Here is an 18,335-nt window from a genome sequence, read left to right on the forward strand (position 1 = left end):
GGAGGGGGTCGGCTTCGGGCTGCGGGTCGGGGACCCCGAGGTGCGAGCGCGGCGCCCAAGCAGGACGGGGATGAGCAGGGAGCGGAACGCGCCCTGGCCGCGGGCAGAGGAGGGAAAGCGCGCCCCGGCCGGAGCGCGGCGGCAGGAGGGTCAGTCTAGGACCTGGCTTAGGAAGGGGTGGGGGAGGCGGGACCCGCCGCAGGGGTCCCGGCACCGTGCGCGCGCGGGTCGCCGAGCGGAGCGGAGGTGTCGGCGGCCGGCGAGAGAGGGGTCTGCCTGGGCAGAGAGGGACGGGCGCTCACCTTGGGTTTGTACAGCCACTTTCGGAACCTGTTCATCATCGCCGCGCCGGCCCGGCCCCGCGGCCCTCGCCTCCGCAGCGCTGCGCCCGGCCCGGCTGCGGCGCGGGGCGGACGCGGGGGCAGGGCCGGGCCGGGGCCCGCGCGGTCCCTGGGCGGCTGGCGTGAGCGGAGCCGGGCGCGGGGCGGGCGGAGGGCGGCGGACAGGTGCGCGGGGCAGGTGCGCGGCCGGAGCTGCTCCGCGAGCGGCGCGCAGGGCGGACCCGCAGCCCCGCTGCAGGCGGACGGGCGCACGGGCGGACGCGGGCACGCGGGCGCCGGCTCCTCGCGGCTCACTGACACCCCGCGCCTCGCCGGCCACCGCGCCGCGCGCCGCACATGCGCCGACGCGCCGCGAGCCCCCTGCCCGCCGCCAGCAGCCGAGGCCGCCCAATCCCGCGGCGCCGTGCCGCGCCCCACCCGAGGCGCGCTCCCCGCCGGAGGGCGACCCGGCGCTCCCGATGAGGGCGAAAAACTACAAGTCCCGACGGGCATTGGGGGGAGGCGGGGCCCTGGGCGCGCCGTCCTTGGCCGCACAGCGGGCGCTGTGCATTCTGGAGCTTGTAGTCTTCCCGCCGGCGGCGCCGGTGCGTGGCTCCGGTTGCTAGGTGACGACGCCCAAACTGCACCCCGGCGCGAACTCCCCCTGTCCGGGTGGTGGCAGAGGTCCCGGCTGAACAGAAGAAGTGAAGTGGGGGACCCGCTGCGATTCGCGAGACCCGCCGCACCCGCTGGCCCTGGCATCTGCTGTGGCGGCGGGTGGAGGTGGGACGGAAGGTTTGGCGGCAGGAGCTCCTGTGAAGCCAGCACACAGGTAGGAGGGGGAAGGGAGCAGGTGGAACCCGACAGGGAGAAGGGCGAGGCGCGTTTCCTCAGCATCAGCACCTCTCTCCAACAACTTCCCACGGTCAGTCCTCATCTCCTGCTTCCCATCTTCTTACTTTCGCTAATTTTGGTCTTCTTCCCAGCTCCTTGGTTAAAGTGAACGGTGCTTTTTTTTTTTTTTTTAATCGCCACAATAAACGGTGCTTTTTAAAAAGATATTCACCCATATTCACTATTGCCCCCAATGGTGCCCTAATTTGGGTCCATTAAGATAATCACCAAAATCTGAGAACCTGTTTATGTGGCAAGCAGAGAGCTAAAAACATGTGTTGAGTACAAGACCCTTTAAATTCCCACTGACAGCTGAAGAAACTGAGGCACAAAGAGGCTGCTGTGTTCTTATCTGTAGGAAGAGGATCCAGATCACAGTTGGCGCTCCCGCAACAGCTTGGAGCTTTCCCTGTCCCCACCCACCACCGCTCCTCTGAGTGTTCTGAGATGTGCAGATTGGGGGTGCGGGGGGTAGAAGTAACTTCTCCCTTGGTAGAGAATTCATTCTCTGAGACTCGTTGGCCCAGGGTCTCAGGGCTCGGGTGGTTCTGGACTAGAGTGGTCCGCGGAAGTGCGTGCGAGTCTCCCCAGAGGCAGCTTCTGAGGCTTCCGTGTGTGCTGGTGGTGGGCCATGTTCTCTTCTGAGTGCCTGGCTAATCTTGCCCACTCCCCTCTAGCTGCCACCCACTCTGCTCCCTTAGGTTGCCAGCACACAGACCCCACCCCGTCCCCATTGCCTCCTATCTCCGATTCTTTTCGCCTTTTCTCTCCTGAGCCTGCTCTGATCGGGCTTTCACCCAACTCCCTCTCCCAAGTTCTTCATCAAAGTCATCCTTGACCCTGATGTTGTTAAATCCAATGATTGGAGCTCAGCCCCGTCTCTTCCTTGAACCGTTAGCAGCAGGCAGCTCAGCTGAGTGCTCTCCTCCCGGACACGGCGTCCTCATTTGGCTGGAACAGATCACACTCCAGTGGTTGCTCCTTCTCAGTCTTCTGGGCAGGGGCCTCCTCTGCTTCCCAACCTCCTGACACTAAAGCCCCGGGACTCAGTCCTTGGAAATTCTTCTTCTTATTTTTTTTTAATGTTTATTTATGTTAGAGAGAGAAAGAGAGAGAGAGGGAGGGAGGCAAAGAGAGAGGAAAGACACAGAATCAGAAGCAGGCTCCAGGCTCTAAGCTGTAGGCACAGAGCCCAAGGCGGGGTTTAAACTCACAAGCCATGAGATCATGACTTGAGCCAAAGTTGGACGCCTAACCGGCTAAGCCACCCTGGTGCCCCGGACCTTGGAAACTCTTCTATCCACTCCTTCCTTGGGTGATTTCCTGCAGTCACATGGTCTGGTAAACACCCATTTTCTCCTGACGTTTCCAAAACTTACATGTCCAGCCTGAACATCACCCTGGGACTGCAGACCCCTTTACCCATTCTTTGCCAATGGATGTCTAACAAATCCCCACAAACTCAATGTGTCCAAATGGACTCTCAATCTTCACACGTAAGACCTGCTCCTCCCCAGCCAGTGCTTCTAGCATAAGAACTCACTGTAGACAGTGGACTATTCTCCACTGTTCTGTCCTTCATTGACTCCAAGGCTAGGGCTGTCGTTGCTCGTGCAGAGGCTTTCTTCCTATCCTCCCCAGTTTGAAACTGTGTGCAGGAGGAAGGCTGACCTTGGAGAAGTGGGTGTATCAATTAAGATTAGGTTCAGCTATATGTAATGAAAAATCCAAAGACCAGAGAGGCCCAAGCAAGGTTACTTATGTTTCCATAAAGGAGGTCAATGGGGAGCCAGTCCTGGAAGGTATAACAGCCACAAAAAAGTCATCAGGGACGTGGACTCTTCTAGCTTTCTCTTCTGCCACCTTTAACATGTTTCCTCACAGTCCAGGATGGCTGCCTAAGTTCCTGCCATCACTTCCTGAGTCCAGCCAGCAGGAAGGAAAAGAGAAGAAGAGTATAAGCCTCTCCCTTTCAGAGAGACTTTGCAGAAGTCTCACATCCTTGTACTTCAGGGCATATCTCGCTGCTGGGGAGGCCAGGGAATGTCATCTTTCAGTTAGGCAGCAATAAACCCAAGTAAAACTCAGTGTTTTGTTATTCAGGAGGAAAGGGAGAGTGGAGATTAAAAAGCAACCAGCAAAACCTGCTGTGTGGGTCTATACTTTAAGCACAATCCGTCAGAGCATGACTTGGCAAAAATCCTTGGGAGATTTTTACTCGGAATTAAAAGCCAAGAAAAGAATTTATGTTAATTAACACACATTTTGTATCTGTGTAAATGAAGCCTCTCTAGTGGTTGAGGGTGTTGAACTGGTTTGTGTCTGATGAATTTAAATCTCCTGTCATCTCACTTCTGTCTACAAAGGATTTGCTAAGAAAAGAGAAGCTTTGGTCCAGCCCACCTTTAAAGTTTCCTTAAATTTGAGACAGTCAGGTCTTGATTCGTGGAGTTAAATCTTGGGAATTAAATACCACTTCCCATGTATCTGGTTTTACCCCATTAGAACAAAGCTGAGGTGCCAAGAGCATGTATCAGAATCAGAAGACTTTACCGCCTGTCTCCTACCCAAAAACGTCCACTAAGCTCACAGGCCAATTTCAGTAAGAATGCAGGACTCAAGTGTCTCTTTTCCTGATTTCCACCCTCCTGGTGCAGCTGCTCTGTGTCTCCTCTGCCCCAGGGGCCCTCAGGCCTGGTAGTGAGCCAGACTGCCAGGGACTAATGGTTCCAGCCAGCTGGGCTCCCCAGGGACCCCCCTCCTCCACACAGCCCCTCACAGACTCCCCTCTGCATCCTCTACCTGGCTCAGCCATTTGTTGCCTCCAGTTCTGTCCAGGCCCGCTCTGCTTTGGGGACAGGGCTTGGCTGCCTCTCTGGCTCTTCTTGGACTTTGAGCCATCACCAAAGGGCCTCTTGGAGCATCCTTTCTTCAGAATGTTCCAGCTCCGGGACAGGAGGGAGGGCAGGGAAGTCATCCTGCCTGAGGAACATCTCCCACTAAACACGTGCAGACCGCCCACACTCACCACCCACAGCAGGTGCCGGAGGGAACCCTTTCCCTGCCGGTATCTGGTTCCTCCAGGCAGAGCTGTGTTCAGAGCAGATGCAGAAAGGTAGGGCCAAGGGCCAAACCCCATCCCGGGGCAGTGCCCCCAAGTGCCTGTTGGGGGAGGGGCGAAAAGACTGCATCCTCAACGTTGTTTCTGTAAAAATAGACTTTTTACTAGTTGTGCTCATTTCCTTGTGAGCTCCAGAATGTGTAAATGCTATTTTGCTTTACTATGTTGACATGGTGTCTCTTTCCCCCAGTTATGGCTCATCCTGAGATGTTACCGGGAATCTGGCAGAGTGGGTGTTTGGAGGGTTGCAGAACCAGCCTGAGGCTCAGGCTCCCACAGGCAGGAAGCGCTCCCTTGGGATGGGGAGTCTGACCCCCCCACCTCAACCCCCCCAACTCAGCGTGGGGTTTGTTCTGTCCCACCTTTACTTGCTTAGTAAATATCTCGTGGGCATCCATTATTCTCCAATTAAACGAAACAACGAAAGCGAACTTGTTGAACTATAGGATCTGTGGAAGCAAAGGCTTGAATTAAAAAAGATCACTAATACAGGGGCACCTGGGGGGCTCAGTCGGTTGAGCTCAGGCTGTGGTCTCACGGTTCGTGGGTTCGAGCCCTGTGTTGGGCTCTGTGCTGACACTTTCAGCTTGACTGTTCTGCAGTTTGCATCCTGTCATTGCCTCCGCAGACACCTCTGCGGCACTTGCTGGAGACCAGCTCTGGTTAAGCTGCTGGAGACCAGCTTGTGGACGCAGAAGTGGCACAGGAGGGTCCTGCGTCAGGTGCTCACGGTGCAGTGCGTCACATAGGTTTGGATGAGTTCAGAGGAGGCACGGAGAAGGGAAGAGCTAAGGGAGGAGGAAGCAGGCTCCACAGGTGCTGATATTTGCATCAGGTGTTAAGGGATGCCTAGGAGCTCACCGGAGAGAGGAGAGGCGTGTTCAAGGTTCAGGAGATCCACGTGAAGGGGCTTGAGAGCCAGTGAGAATCCTGGGAAGACAGAGCTGGGGTACAGGACGGGAAGCAGGAGAAGGACCCCAGGGACTGTGAGCCCAGGCTGCGAAGGGGTAGGACGTGCTGGGTACCCCAAGAGTTGGGAGGATCTGTTAATGATGGCTGTTAGTGGAAGGACACTCCCCTGACCTGAGGCCACTCTCCCCCAAACCTCCCTCACCTCAGAGACTGGCACTGCCATCTATCCCACCTGCCAGAGGCTCAGGCCAAAAGGGTCCTCCCGCCTTTCCCCCACACTGGAACACCTGCCCGGGAGGACAGTGGCTGTGCCGGGGGGTAAGGCGGAGGGCCAGGCCTGGGAGACCTGGTGAGTGGGTCTGTGGCCACTTGGTGCAGGCGGACTGGGTGATCCTCACCTGCAAATGTCCCACAGCCTCTCGGACGTGGGACCCGGGGCAAAGGGTTTGCATGAACACAAATAACCAAGTACAGGGGCTCATCCAGAGGGGCCACGGGCAGCCTGTGGCCTCAAGACTTCCAAGCTCCATCCCATGCAGCGAGGCCTCTAATGCCAGATGAGGGGTGGTTAGTGTTGGGGGGGTGGCCCCCACTTTCTGTGGCCAGATGAGGGGTGGTTAGTGTTGGGGGGGTGGCCCCCACTTTCTGCGGCCTTTAAAATGTCCCTTTGTCCACTAGCTGCATGAGGCTGAGAAAAGTCAGATCTCACTAGGGAAAAGATTGCAAACTATGGAAATAGATCTTTTCCAGAACTTCTCCCAGAGCCAATATTTCCTCCAGGGACATTCACTCAGTCTGCAAGCCAGGCCCCAGGGAGGAGTCCTAGCAGTACAGACTGCCACAGCAAGAAAAAAGAACTGATTGCACACCCCTCGATGCTACCTTTTGGCCCAGAGACACCTCGTGTCCCTCTGTGTGGTCAGCAATGCCATCGCCAGGGGTGGGACATCAGAGCAGGGCAACCCACCCAGAGGAGGCGGCCAGGTCAGGGCCCTGACTGTAGGGGTCATGACTTCCTGCCTTCGGATAAGTTAAGTCACTTGTCCTCAGCTGCCCAGCAGACCTGGGACTCGGGCCAGGAGGACTGCACGGCATCCACAGCCTCGCGAGGCCTCGTCTGTACCCCTCCTGCACCTCTGTCTCGGGCGCCGACCTCCTCGCTGCGGCCCTCACCTCATCTTGCCTGTGTCCGAGGGTCAGGACCTGCTCCCACGGTCCAGCCAGCCTGCCCCTGGCAGATGAGAGAGGAGGGGCCAAGCCGGCCAGCCCCCTGCCCTCGAGCCACAGATGGGGACTGCTTCTGTTCCCAAAGGTGCTGTGTGGCCTGCTCTCCAGGTGGCCTGTCCCACTGCTGAGGGGCGGACCTGGAAGAAACGAGTAGCCCAGTGTGTGTTCACAGTCAGCGACGCCGCCACCTGGCCGCACGTCAAAAGGGGGTCACCTGGCACGCGCTGGCCCCACGTCACCACCCGTCCTTCTGACCCCTGCACCTGCAAAGGCCAAAGTTTGGGCTCGGTGTAGGTGGTCCTGGTGAAGATAGGGACAGATGGATGAGCACACTGCTTTCAGTGCCTGCGTGCAGGTGGCCAGTTCCTTTCTCCTGGGCCTGAGCCCACCTGACTCTAGGTGGCCCCTGGGGCAGTGACCGCAGCCGGGTCCTACCAGCAGCTAGCTCACTCAGTACTGATGGTCATGCCCACTTTGGGGCAAGAACCGATGTAGAAATAGGGACTCAGCCCCCGCTGTGGTCCTCTGTGGGTCTCAGCCATTGCCCCCTGCAGCGTGCTCTCGTTTCGTGGAACCACTGACTGGTCTCCGAACCCGGACTCCTGAGGCTTGGTCTTCAGGGCCGGCACCGGCATCAGGGCTTCGAGCCGGTTTCAGTGCGTTTCCCTGTTCCAAGAGGTCTGTCTTCTGGTCGCATACGAGAGAGGCTCGTGCCGCTTCTGTCCCTGCACCGCTAGGGCTGGGCGCCTGAGCGACCCGAGTCAGGCCTCAGGGCCGGGCGGTGCAGGGGCCCAGGTGTGCAGCCAGCAGAGCAGGGCAGGAGTCAAAGCCTCCTTCCCAGAGCGCTCAGCTCAAACCCGCTCGGGATGCTGCGCCAGGTGAGGGCTCCCCTACTCTGGTGCCCCTGGCCTGCCTCCTGCTGTCACCTTCCTGGAAATGCCCCTGCTTCCCAGTCCCTTGTCTGCCCCTTTCTGGGCTCCCTCCACAGGGCGGGGTGCAGGGCCTAGTCTTTCTGCTCGTGCTGTCCTTCTCCAGGTTGGAGATGCATTCCCTGCTGGGGGAGGAGGCTGGTCCGCACCCCTGTCCCCTCCTATGCCACCTGCTGTCTCCCTCGGTGACAAAAGCATTCAAGGCGCTCAAGAGCCCCGTCCACAGGGAGACCCACCCATCCTTCAGCCCTGGGACGTTCTCTCCCGTGACTCTTCTCTTTGCTCGTGGGCATTTGGGCCTTTTGGAGTGGCTCCCTGGTTTTCTGGGTATTTTTCTCCCACTTTGTGTTTTCATCTTTTTATTCTCTCTTGGGAGATTTTCTCAACTGTACCTTCCACCTCTTCTATTTGTATTTTTAGTTCTGCTGCCATATTTTAATTTCCAAGACTCTGTCTTCCTCCACTGTTCTTGTTCCTTGGATACCACATCTCTCTTATCTCTCGGAGGTGACAGAGGCACGTTTTCTGGGTTTTAACCGCTGTCTGCTTCTGCTTCTCCTCTTGCCTCTGCTTCACAGTTGTGTGTCAGAGGCTCTCTGAAGCATCTGGTGGCATTTAGCCCTCACACTCTTGAAAGCAGTGGGGGGACTCAACCAATGGGCTGGACTGGCTGGGACAGCCCATCTTGCTGGGGACCCCAGTGACAGTGTATACAGCTTTTCTTTTTTTCCACTCAGTCTCCATTCTGGGGGGTCTAGGTCTGGGGACTGCTATCTGGATCCATTCCAACTCGTTGGGGGTTCAGGAGAGGTGCTCGCATTGTTCCCCAGGATTCTAGCAGCCTGGCTTTGCCAACAGCTGGTGCCCAAGAAGACCAGCAGTGGGGTGGCCCAGACACACCCCTCGAGTAGCATGGAACAAGACGGGGGCATGGAGAGGGAGCCTCTGATGGGCCTGGCCACCCCCCTCTAAGCAATTTGGGGCTTACCTATTAGAACCAGTTCCCAGGGTCCCAGCCCCAACCCAAACAGCTCTTCCAAGGTCTCCCAGAGAGAGGCTCTGGGCAAGCTGGTCTCCTGGAGCTAGTATGTTTCTGGAAAGTTCAGTGCCCATACGAGATCTGGCCACTTACCAACTGTGCATTCTTTCTGGGTGTTGGGTCCACCACCTTTAAAATGGGGGCATTGAGGGGCACCTGGGTGGCTCAGTCGGTTAAGCGTCCGACTTCAGCTCAGGTCACGATCTCGCGGTCCGTGAGTTCGAGCCCCGCGTCAGGCTCTGTGCTGACAGCTCAGAGCCTGGAGCCTGTTTCGGAGTCTGTGTCTCCCTCTCTCTGACCCTCCCCCGTTCATGCTCTGTCTCTCTCTGTCTCAAAAATAAATAAACGTTAAAAAAAAAAAAATGGGGGCATTGAGGGACACCTGAGTGGCTCAGTCAGTTGAGCATCCAACTCTTGGTTTCAGCTTGGGTCGTGGTCTCACGGTTCGTGAGTTCAAGCCCCATGTCGAGCTCTGTGCTGACAGTGCAGAGCCTGCTTGGGATTCTCTCTCTCTCTCTCTCTCTCTCAGACCCTCCCTTGCTTACACACACACACTCTCTCTCTCTCAAAATAAATAAACATTTTTTTTTATTTTAAATAAATAAATAAAATGGGAGTGTTGAACCTGGTGACCTGAGGATTCTTCTTGCCCCAGCCATTTGGGATTAGGTCACCTACCCCTCTGGGCAAGACCTTCTGTATAAACAGTCACTGAACCCCAGCTAGGCTGAGATATGCTCAGAGGCCTACCCCTCCCAGGCGTCCTCCCCAGCCATGCACAGTTGTGGGGCTTGGGGCCACGTGGGGAAGCCTGGGAGCCTCCAGGATCTGTGGGTGGGTGGGGGCCTGGGGTGGACTCCTCAGGGCCAGCCTGGGCCCATGGACGGCAGAGTCCTGCAAGGACACAGTCCAGGAAGTGGGCCCGGGTTTCCCCAGCTGGGGTCCCTGTCTCCCTGTAACATGCCTCACTGTGAGAGGTCCCAGGCTCCCAGGGGACGTCCCGTCTAATGATAAAGCCTCTGTGGCTGCCTTTGCCACCTGCCGAGCTGACAGTCCAGAGGTCACGGAGGGTGTGACCTGTAATGGTTTGCTTCTAGAGTCCTGCCCTGGGAAGATGGCCTACTACGGAAAATGCATTGAAACTGTGATTGGGCAACTGGACAAATTTAAGGCTAAGAAGGGCAGTGCTGAGCAGTTCCTGGAGGCCGCGTCCACCACCCTGCAGGTAGGATCAGTGGCGGCTCGGGGCTCGCTGGGAGGCATGCTGGTGACACCTGTCACGTAGCTAGTTACTTTCTAGGAAGACAGCTGCTTTCCGTCCTCCCTGGGGAGAGGCCCTGGGCACGGCCCCATGCCATTCGAAGGCTGGATGTCCTCAGCTTCACTCTAGGTCACAATAGTGGCTGCAGTGTTTCTAGGGGCCTTCAGGGACCCTCTCTGTGCCTCGAGAGGCATCCCTGGCATCTGGAATGTGCATCAGACCACTCTTGTGAAAGGGAATATTGGCACCGTGCCTCAGGACGTGCCTGCACGGTACCATCCAAAACTGAACACAGAGAAGAGTGAGCTTGGGTTGACCTCCACTCTGGAGGGTGGCCTCCTCCCAGGGCAGCTACGCACGAGCAGCCAGCGAGCTGACCGGCTTCCGACAGAGAGGCAGGGGCTGGCCAAGGCAGCGAGGTCCACAGGAGCCCCCACCTCCTTCTTCTCGTGGCCCACAGCTGGCAGAAATAAGGGACCTTCCCCCCCCACCCGCCGCCCCCCTGCTACTCACCTCTTGTCCCCGTGCCCCTGGATGGTCCTTGTTCTTTTCTCCCCCAACTACAGCCCACCCCATTTCGAGCACATACAGAGAGTCCGCTTGGCTGACGTCCTGGGACGGCTCAGGGCCGCTGGAGCACCACCTGTCAGCTCGGCCGCCCTCAGAAGCCTCTCTGTGCATCTGTCAATCTGTCCACCAGGGGTGGGTAGGTGCCCAGGGAGCGGGAGCATGCATTGCAGGGGCCCAGCCCCCCTGGGGCTGTTGTAGCAAATGCATTAATTACAGGATGCTTGTCCTTAATTGCCAGGTGGAATTGCTTTTCCTTAACAGGCGTGTGTGAGCTATTCACTGCGCCCACCCCCGGGGATGTGGGCTAGCCCCCATGACCTGCTCAGGCGTGGGCTCTGCTGGGCCCCCGGCCACAGAGGGACTCCCTTTCCCTTGCGGTGTGGTAGGGAACGCTCTTCCTTCGTCAGCTGCCTTGTGGTCCAGCGGCCCGAAAACCTGAAGTGGTCGCTGCCTTGCAGAAGGGGCTGGGGCCCTGGGCTGTGCACACAAAGGCTGGAGGGGTCCAGAAACCAGAGACTCTCCCACGAGAGAAAGCTTGGGACCGCTGACCCAACCCCTTCTCCCCAGCTTCATTCAGAAACCGATGTCTCTGGCAGCAGGGGCCGGGCAGCAGCCTGTACCCCTCTCTCAAGCTCGTCCCTGAGACCCCAGCATTTGGGGAAATGATGAAGACAGCCAAGGCCAGGCCCTACCACAATTATCTTCCCCAAGCGGAAATGCCCTGCACAGCTCAGCGCCCCCTCCCCCCCACCCTGCTTGGGCCTGGCCCTCCCCAGTGGCTGCTCCAGGGCCTGGCGGGGCAGCTCCCTCTGTCCCACCCTCCTCTGGTCGCTCGCATCAGCCATGACTGCTGTTGTTGGTGTCATCCTAAAAGAAAGACCTCGCCCGAGCTTCTCTCATCTTCCACTTGCAAGGAGACCCCTTGGTGTCTCTGCTCTGCCCTCAGCTCCCCTGCATCCGCCCTCCAAAGCTTTCCCCCACTGCCCAGCAAAAACAGCAAGGTTAGCATCTTTATTTCTCAGTAATAACCATTACAGAAAGTTGGGTCTGTGACAACACATTATTGCCGGTAGTTGTCGCTTAGTGAGCCATGGCATCATGCCCCTATGTGTGCGTTTCCGTGGGGAGGGAGGCCAGCACGCCTCTGCCCCCAGACCCACCGCACCGAGTCCCAGGGATCTGGCCAGCGTCGCCGGGGTGTGCACGGATGCTCGCGTCAGATGGAGAGGCCGGCAACTGCGTTTTCTGACACGCTGGTCTTCCCAGATCCTTTCCAATGCCCGCCTCAAGTCTGACCCAGTGGGGACAACACACTCTTGTGTCCAGAAAATTGAAGGAACCCACTGCTTTTGTTAGACTCAAGGCTCAAGGCTGCCGCCTGGCAGAAAACAACGCAGCACACGAGCCCATCAGGCAGGGGTCCTGGCTGGAAAAAGACACCTTCAAGTGCTGGCTGCTGGTTACCTGTGAATGTGACCTTATTTAGAAATGCCACCTCTGCAGATATGATTAGGAATCTCGAGATAAGAGCATCCTTGACTTAGGGTGAGCCCGAAATCCAGTGACTAGCATCCTCATAAGGAGAGGGAAATCTCAACACAGAGACCAGGGAAGAAAGCCACGTGACCACAGATATATCCATGAGATGTGGACACCAGGATCCCGCAACCACCTGCGGCTGGGGAGAAGCACGGTGTGGACCCTCCCTGTGACCTGACCTTGCGACACCTCAATTTCAGAATTCTGTCCTCCAGAACTCGGAAAGCCTACATCCCTGTTGTTTTCAGCGGCCAAGTTTGTGGTAATTTGTTAGGGTAGCCCCAGGACATTTGTATAGACAGGGAACCTCCTGGGAGAGGCCAAGGATGGAGGGGCCAGGCTGGCACACTCAGGGTTGCTGCCGAAATGCTGGACTCTGGGGCAGAGGAGGGCGCCTGAGGTGTTCAGATGAAGCCTGGCCGAAGGGTGGGGAAGGTACAAGGACTTGTGGATGGGGGGCAGTGTGCTGACTTTCTCTCTGCAGATTATCTGTAGATCAGAAAGGGATCCATCATCACCACTGGGTGTGTAGGTGCTGAGACGTGGGCATCAAGCCTCCGCGGATGCCAGTCTCCAGAACGGCCTGACAGTGGCACTGAGGGCCTGGCTGGGGCTGGAGAGAGGAGGGAGGGATCAGTGGGGGTGAGGGTGATGGAACCAGCAAGCACCTGGGCTGGCCTGAAAGCCTGGGTTCTCCTGTGCTCCCTGGCCAGGCCCTCGGGAGGGACAGGAATCCTCGCCTCCCCCGTGCTCCCAGCTCTGCCCCCCATAGTTAATGTCACTTTGGAACAAGTGTCATTTCATTAGAGCACGACGACGGCAGACTGGAGAGTTTCCTGTAGGGGAGAGGGATGCTGCTGGACGTCCCTCCCTGGGTGTTGCCTTTGGCCACCCCTTCCCCCACCTGCACTCCCAGAGACCCACGTGGCCAGCCAGCATGACAGCTGGGCACCAGGCTGAACAGGTGGGGCATAGGGACTCCCAGAGAGTCAGCTTGGGCCTGCAGGACCAGGGCGGGGGCGTACTGGGCACAGCAGGCAGCTTGGGGCATCCACAAAGTCCATGAGGTCTGAGCAGACCTCAGAGAAGACTCTGGCTTTGACATTGAGATAGAACCAGAGGGGTGGGAGGTCTGGGAGAACAGGGATTCCGCAACCCCCTCCCCCCCCACCTCAGGCAAAGGGACTTGAATGAGTCGGGACGGCAGAGTCCTGACCTGTGACAGGCGCTGTGTGGGCGGGGAGGCCAAGTGGGATCTGAGTGCCCAGAACCTTGGGCCCCGGGCCAAACCATGGGCAAGGGCGGGCAGGGAAATGGAAAGGTCAGCACTGGGCTGGCAGGAGTGGTGCTGGGCAGCTGGGCAGTCAGCACAAGGGTGAAGCGGGGGTGAGGAGAGGCCCAGCTGAGCACCCAGCCCGCCCCACCCCCTGCCAGAGGAACAGGGAGAAAGCAGGAACTGGGGGGCTGGGGCCCTGGATCACCACCCATGTCCTCGCCTGGAAGGCGGCAGTATGGCCAAGGGCCAGAACGCCTTGAACTTGCTGTCCTAGTCAGTAGCTTCCTGGGCTCAGGAAACGTTTTTTATTTTAATATGTTTAAGTGCCTGGTTTATTGACATCAAAGATCCCAAACCCAAAAGGCTCAAGGTGGTATCCAGTGGGGTCTACCTCCCATACTGGCCCTCCCAGGAGACAAGCAGAGAGCAGTGTCCTGTGGTCCCTTCCAGAGACGGCCCAGGCCTCTCTTGCATAGATATTAGCTGTAGCAAAAATTACATCTAAATTGTATGTTTTATATATGAAAACAGTATCATTTTTACGTAATTTTTTTTTAATTTCTACAAAATGGTAGTACATTATAACATAAATGTACACAAGTGTGCGTAACACTTAAAGTACCATGAGGACTCTTCCACATTCTGTCCTTAGAGCTGAAAGCATCCTGTTGCCTGGCTGTGACATACATAACCATCATGACCATCGCCTGTCGATGGGCTTGTAGGCCGTTTCCAGTCTTTCAGTATCAGAACCACAGTGAGACGGACCCGTCCGCTTGTCCCTCTGCACCTGGGAAGGCACACCTCGGGCCAAGTCCCAGAAAATGCAGCTTCTCCACGGTGGGGGAGCTGGCCCCCATGGTTTCCGTAGATCTTGCCAGTTGAGGGGTCTACGTGCTCGCACTCTCGTTGGTGGGCAGGGTGTGTTTGTTCCCCCAAAGCCTTTTGCTTACATATTGTGCTAGCAAGTGTTTTCATCTCTGCCAATGAAATAGGTGGGGAAGGGCAGTCGGTGCACATAATCAACATTTATTTTACCTCCTGAGTTTTGAAGCGATATGTATTTCTATCTCTGAACGATCTGATCTTCTCAGACCTGTATCTGTTAGGAAACAGTGTTTGGCTGTGAGAAAATCCAGAAAAGCAATGGCTTAAAGAAATTGGAGGTATCTTCGCTCACATAAGAAGCAGTCTGCGTACGTACAGGCAGTCCAGGGTGGGCTCAGGGGCTCCGTGGTGCCATTAGGAATGTATTTTCCCTCCTCTCTGCTCGGCCATGCTTGCAATGTACCTTTGTTTTGTAGTCACAAAATGGCTGCCCTGCCTCCAGCATTGCATCCATATCCCAGGAGAGAAAAGGAGAAAGGCAAACAGCATAAAGGCACGTGCCGGGTGAATCTGCCTCACTTTCTAAGAGCTTCCTTGGAGGCTGCACCCGGCAATTTGCCATTAGATCTCATTGATTAAAGCCATCTGCTACATGGCTCCATCAGCAGGGGCCTGGAAAAAGTTTTAGCTGAGCAAACCACCATCCACAATGAGATAGCATTTTTCTGTTGAGCAGGAAAAAAGGGAGAAGGGATTAGACACCGGGCAGCCTGTTTCCTTTGTCTGCTCTTCTTTTTTTGTTTTTTAACATAATTTATTGTCAAATTGGTTTCCATACAACCCCCAGTGCTCATCCCAACAGGTGCCCTCCTCAATGCCCATCACCCACCCTCCCCTCCCTCCCACCCCCCATCAACCCTCAGTTTGTTCTCAGTATTTAGGAGTCTCTTATGGTTTGCCTCCCTCCCTCTCTGTAACTTTTTTTTCTTTTTCCCTTTCCCCTCCCCCATGGTCTTCTGTTAAGTTTCTCAAGAGCCACATATGAGTGAAAACATGGTTATCTGCCTTTCTCTGGCTGACTTGTTTCACTTAGCATAATACCCACTTCAGCCAACACGTCACTGATTAGCAGGAGCCTCTAGGTGTTGTCACACAACTTACACATTCTGTGTTCTGATTAAATCCACAACCAGGCCCCTTTCCTGCCCCAGGCCCCAGTCTAGCTCTGCCCGAACTCTGGCAAACTGGGTCTGGGGGCTCCGGCCGGAGGCAGCCAGTGATGGTGGAAAGTCAGCAGGCTCACAGGCCCGGCCACCTCCCAGACTATCCGCGAAACTGTTATCCAGGGCCTTGCTGCCCTCCCTGGGGGCTGGCCAGGGGCTGTGGACTCCAGAGTCCTGAACTTGACCAAGGCCCAAAACGGTATCCACACTCAGAGGCCCTTGGGCGGCCACAGCCCTCTGTGGTCTGTGGCTGAGGTGGGTTCGGAATTAAGGGTCAGCTCTGGTACCGGGGCCCCCTCGGTGCAATTCAACTCTCTCCCTACCTCCTCCTGGAGAAAGCCTGGCCAGCCCAGCCCCAGCAGCCCTCTGCTGGCCTGGCCAGAAGGACTTGGTCACTGCCCCAGGCCTCAGTCTCCCCACTATGACCAGCTGGGTTGACCTTCCCTGGTGGCAAAGACCTGGCCCTGGGCCCAGCCTGGCCCACGGGCCAGGGTGTCACTTACTGCTTAGCTCTGTGTCCTCCAGGACCCCTTGGCCCCATGCAGCCCTGCCTGACCTCCGTGCCCGGGGATAGATGGCATCAGGGCTTAGAGCGGCAGGCTCCGGGCTCTGACCTTATTAATACAGACTCACACTTCCCAAACGCAGACGTAATTAATGAGCAGCGGAGTCACTGTTGTCTGAGCCTCAGAAGTGCGAGAGCCTGTCAGCAGGCGTCCTGCAAACTCATGCAGCCTCAGCTCCAGGCTTGCTGACTCATTGCTTTCTGCCCTGCCCGCACGGGCGCCCGGCCTTCCTCTGACAGAACGCGCCCGCTGTGCGCACAGCCCAGGGGTCAGAGGACCGTGAGACCAGAGCTGACCCTGGAAGGAGATGCTGCTCTGTGCCTCGCCTGCACTGGGGGGATGTCCCTGGGTCCCCACAACTGCCCAGGAAGGCAGGACATTCTGTTCCCTGTCTGGAGCACCACCGTAACATTGTAGCAGGGAAGGGAATCAGCTGCCTGCGTGTGCAGCTCGGCAAGAGCGCTAGGCAGCGTCTGACTGGGGGGGTGGTCAGGGATGCCTCCTGGGTCAGGTAGCGTCTGAGCAAAGACCTGGTGGGAGTGAAGGAGCAAGTGTACAGGGAAGAGTGTTGCAAACAGAGGGAACAGCTAGCACGGAGGCCGTGAGGGGATATCCTACAAGCTGGAGACGCAGAGGGAGGCCAGTGTGGCTGGAGTGGAGACAGGGTTAGGTAAGGACCCCGAGGGAGCCAGACCAGTCCACACAGAGCCTCACTGGCCATTGTAAGGACTTCTTCTGGCAGGCTCTGAAGAAGGACAGACATGATCCGATCCCCATTTTATTTTATTTTTTTATTTTATTTTATTTTTTTATTTATTTTTGGGACAGAGAGAGACAGAGCATGAACGGGGGAGGGGCAGAGAGAGAGGGAGACACAGAATCGGAAACAGGCTCCAGGCTCCGAGCCATCAGCCCAGAGCCTGACGCGGGGCTCGAACTCACGGACCGCGAGATCGTGACCTGGCTGAAGTCGGACGCTTAACCGACTGCGCCACCCAGGCGCCCCCCGATCCCCATTTTAAAAGAACTACTTGGTGGCCAGGCTGGAAACAGAGGAAGGTCGAGAGGAGAAGCCGGAGTGCAGAGGTTCCCCCGGCCCACCCATGAGGCGAGGGAGAGGGAGGCAACAAAGACTTTCTGGGGTTGTGCTGAGATGGGGAGGCCAGGGAGTTGGGGCAAAGCCCAGAGGCCAGACACCGGAGTCGGGGGAGGGTATGGAAGCAGACAGAACTTCTGGAGTCCAGGGAGGGCGGGCCGGGGACCCACGGTTGGAAGGGCACGTTTTCAGCCTAGATGCTGGTTGCGGTGCCCCCCCGGGGTGAGCACAGACCTTGAAGAGACTGGGCTGGAGGCCGGAGACCCTCCCACATGAGGAGAGGAGGCGTCAGTAGGGGAGTATTGGCATCCGAATATTGCTGGAGCCCAGTCCTGGCACTGGAAGGAGCAAGGGATCTAGTGAAGCCAGGCTGTGCTCAAAGCCACGGGGACGGTTTCAGAACCCAAGTCCAGGGAAGCCCCTGCTGCACAGCGGTCACCTCTGTGGGGGGCGGGGGGGGGGACGTCATCTCCCTTGACCTCCTGTCTCTCCTGTAAGGGCATCTCATTAACACAACCAAACTGTGCCAGAGCCACGGGGGCATAGCCCACTGAAGAACACGGTTTCAGGCTTCCAGCCTCTGTGGCTCAGGGGCACCTCGGGAAGGACGTGGGAATGACACCGTCTGCCAAGGCAACATCCACACTCGCAGGTGTGGAGACAGAGGCTCTCCGAGGTCCTGTGGCTTATCCAGGACCCCTCAGGTCGTTTTCTTCGCATGAAAATAAGAGGGGGGGCACCTGGGTGGCTCAGAGGGCTGAGCATCTGACTTCACTCAGGTCCTGATCTTTCGGTTTGTGAGTCTGAGCCCATCAGACTCTGCTGTCAGCACAGAGCCCACGTCAGAGCCTCTGTCCCCACTCTCTCTGCCCCTCCCCACTCACACTCTGTCTCTCTCTCTCTCTTTTAAAAATAAACGTTAAAAAAAAAGAAATACAAATGTCCAGTAAACATATGAAAACTTCACTGATAATAAAACATTGAAAATAAAACAATGAGTTGCCAAAATTTATCTAATAGATGGGCAAAAAAAATATTTTTGTTTTAATGACACTACTGGTGAGTATGTTTTGCAGTGTTTTGCGTCTGTTTGGGTCGAGGTCTGCATTCTGGTTTCATGCTGCATTAACCGTCTTGTCCCTCCTGGAGATCTTGCGGGACTGAGTTCAATGGCTGCCTTGCTCCCTGTGACGGGAGAGAGTGTCTGACCTAGCGACTCCCCACCACTGACACTTAGGTCCTTACCATTTTCCTTCGCCCTGAACTTCTTTCTTTTCCTTTTCAGAAAGAATTAAAACATTTGTTGGGCATAAATACATTACGTATACGCTACAGATACAGTTAGGGGTTACATACAGTATCCTATTTGCAAAATCTATACACTAAATTTGATATGGCAGTTTTAATGTGATGTATATGAAATAGTCTAAAATTTACAACACACCATCGTCATGGAGCCTGCTTGGGATTCTCTCTCTCTCTCTCTCTCTCTCTCTCTCTCTCTCTCCCTCTCCCTCTCCCTCTCCCTCTCCCT

The 18,335-nt window shown here is 56.6% G+C and overlaps 2 protein-coding genes across 3 annotated transcripts in view; one reads left to right on the forward strand and one right to left on the reverse strand.

The window, feature by feature from the left end:
* ZFYVE28 (zinc finger FYVE-type containing 28) overlaps positions 1 to 885 on the reverse strand; it is a 117,860-nt gene extending 116,975 nt beyond the window's left edge. Inside the window, exon 1 of one of the 2 annotated variants that reach the window (XM_060655546.3) lies at positions 303 to 885. In XM_060655546.3, coding sequence (XP_060511529.2) covers positions 303 to 833 — 531 coding nt within the window. In that variant the 5' untranslated portion in view covers positions 834 to 885. The remainder of the gene's footprint in view (positions 1 to 302) is intronic. The other variant, XM_060655545.3, reaches the window with a different exon arrangement.
* Positions 886 to 1,039: 154 nt separating this feature from the next.
* The window catches only part of CFAP99 (cilia and flagella associated protein 99), a 42,117-nt gene continuing 24,821 nt past the window's right edge, over positions 1,040 to 18,335 (forward strand). Inside the window, exons 1-2 of the mRNA XM_081795464.1 lie at positions 1,040 to 1,152; positions 9,540 to 9,667. Of these exons, the coding sequence (XP_081651590.1) occupies positions 9,557 to 9,667 (111 nt within the window). The 5' untranslated portion in view covers positions 1,040 to 1,152; positions 9,540 to 9,556. The remainder of the gene's footprint in view (positions 1,153 to 9,539; positions 9,668 to 18,335) is intronic.

Source organism: Panthera onca, chromosome B1, assembly GCF_046562875.1.
Source record: "Panthera onca isolate mPanOnc1 chromosome B1, mPanOnc1 haplotype 2, whole genome shotgun sequence".
Lineage (NCBI taxonomy): Eukaryota > Metazoa > Chordata > Mammalia > Carnivora > Felidae > Panthera > Panthera onca.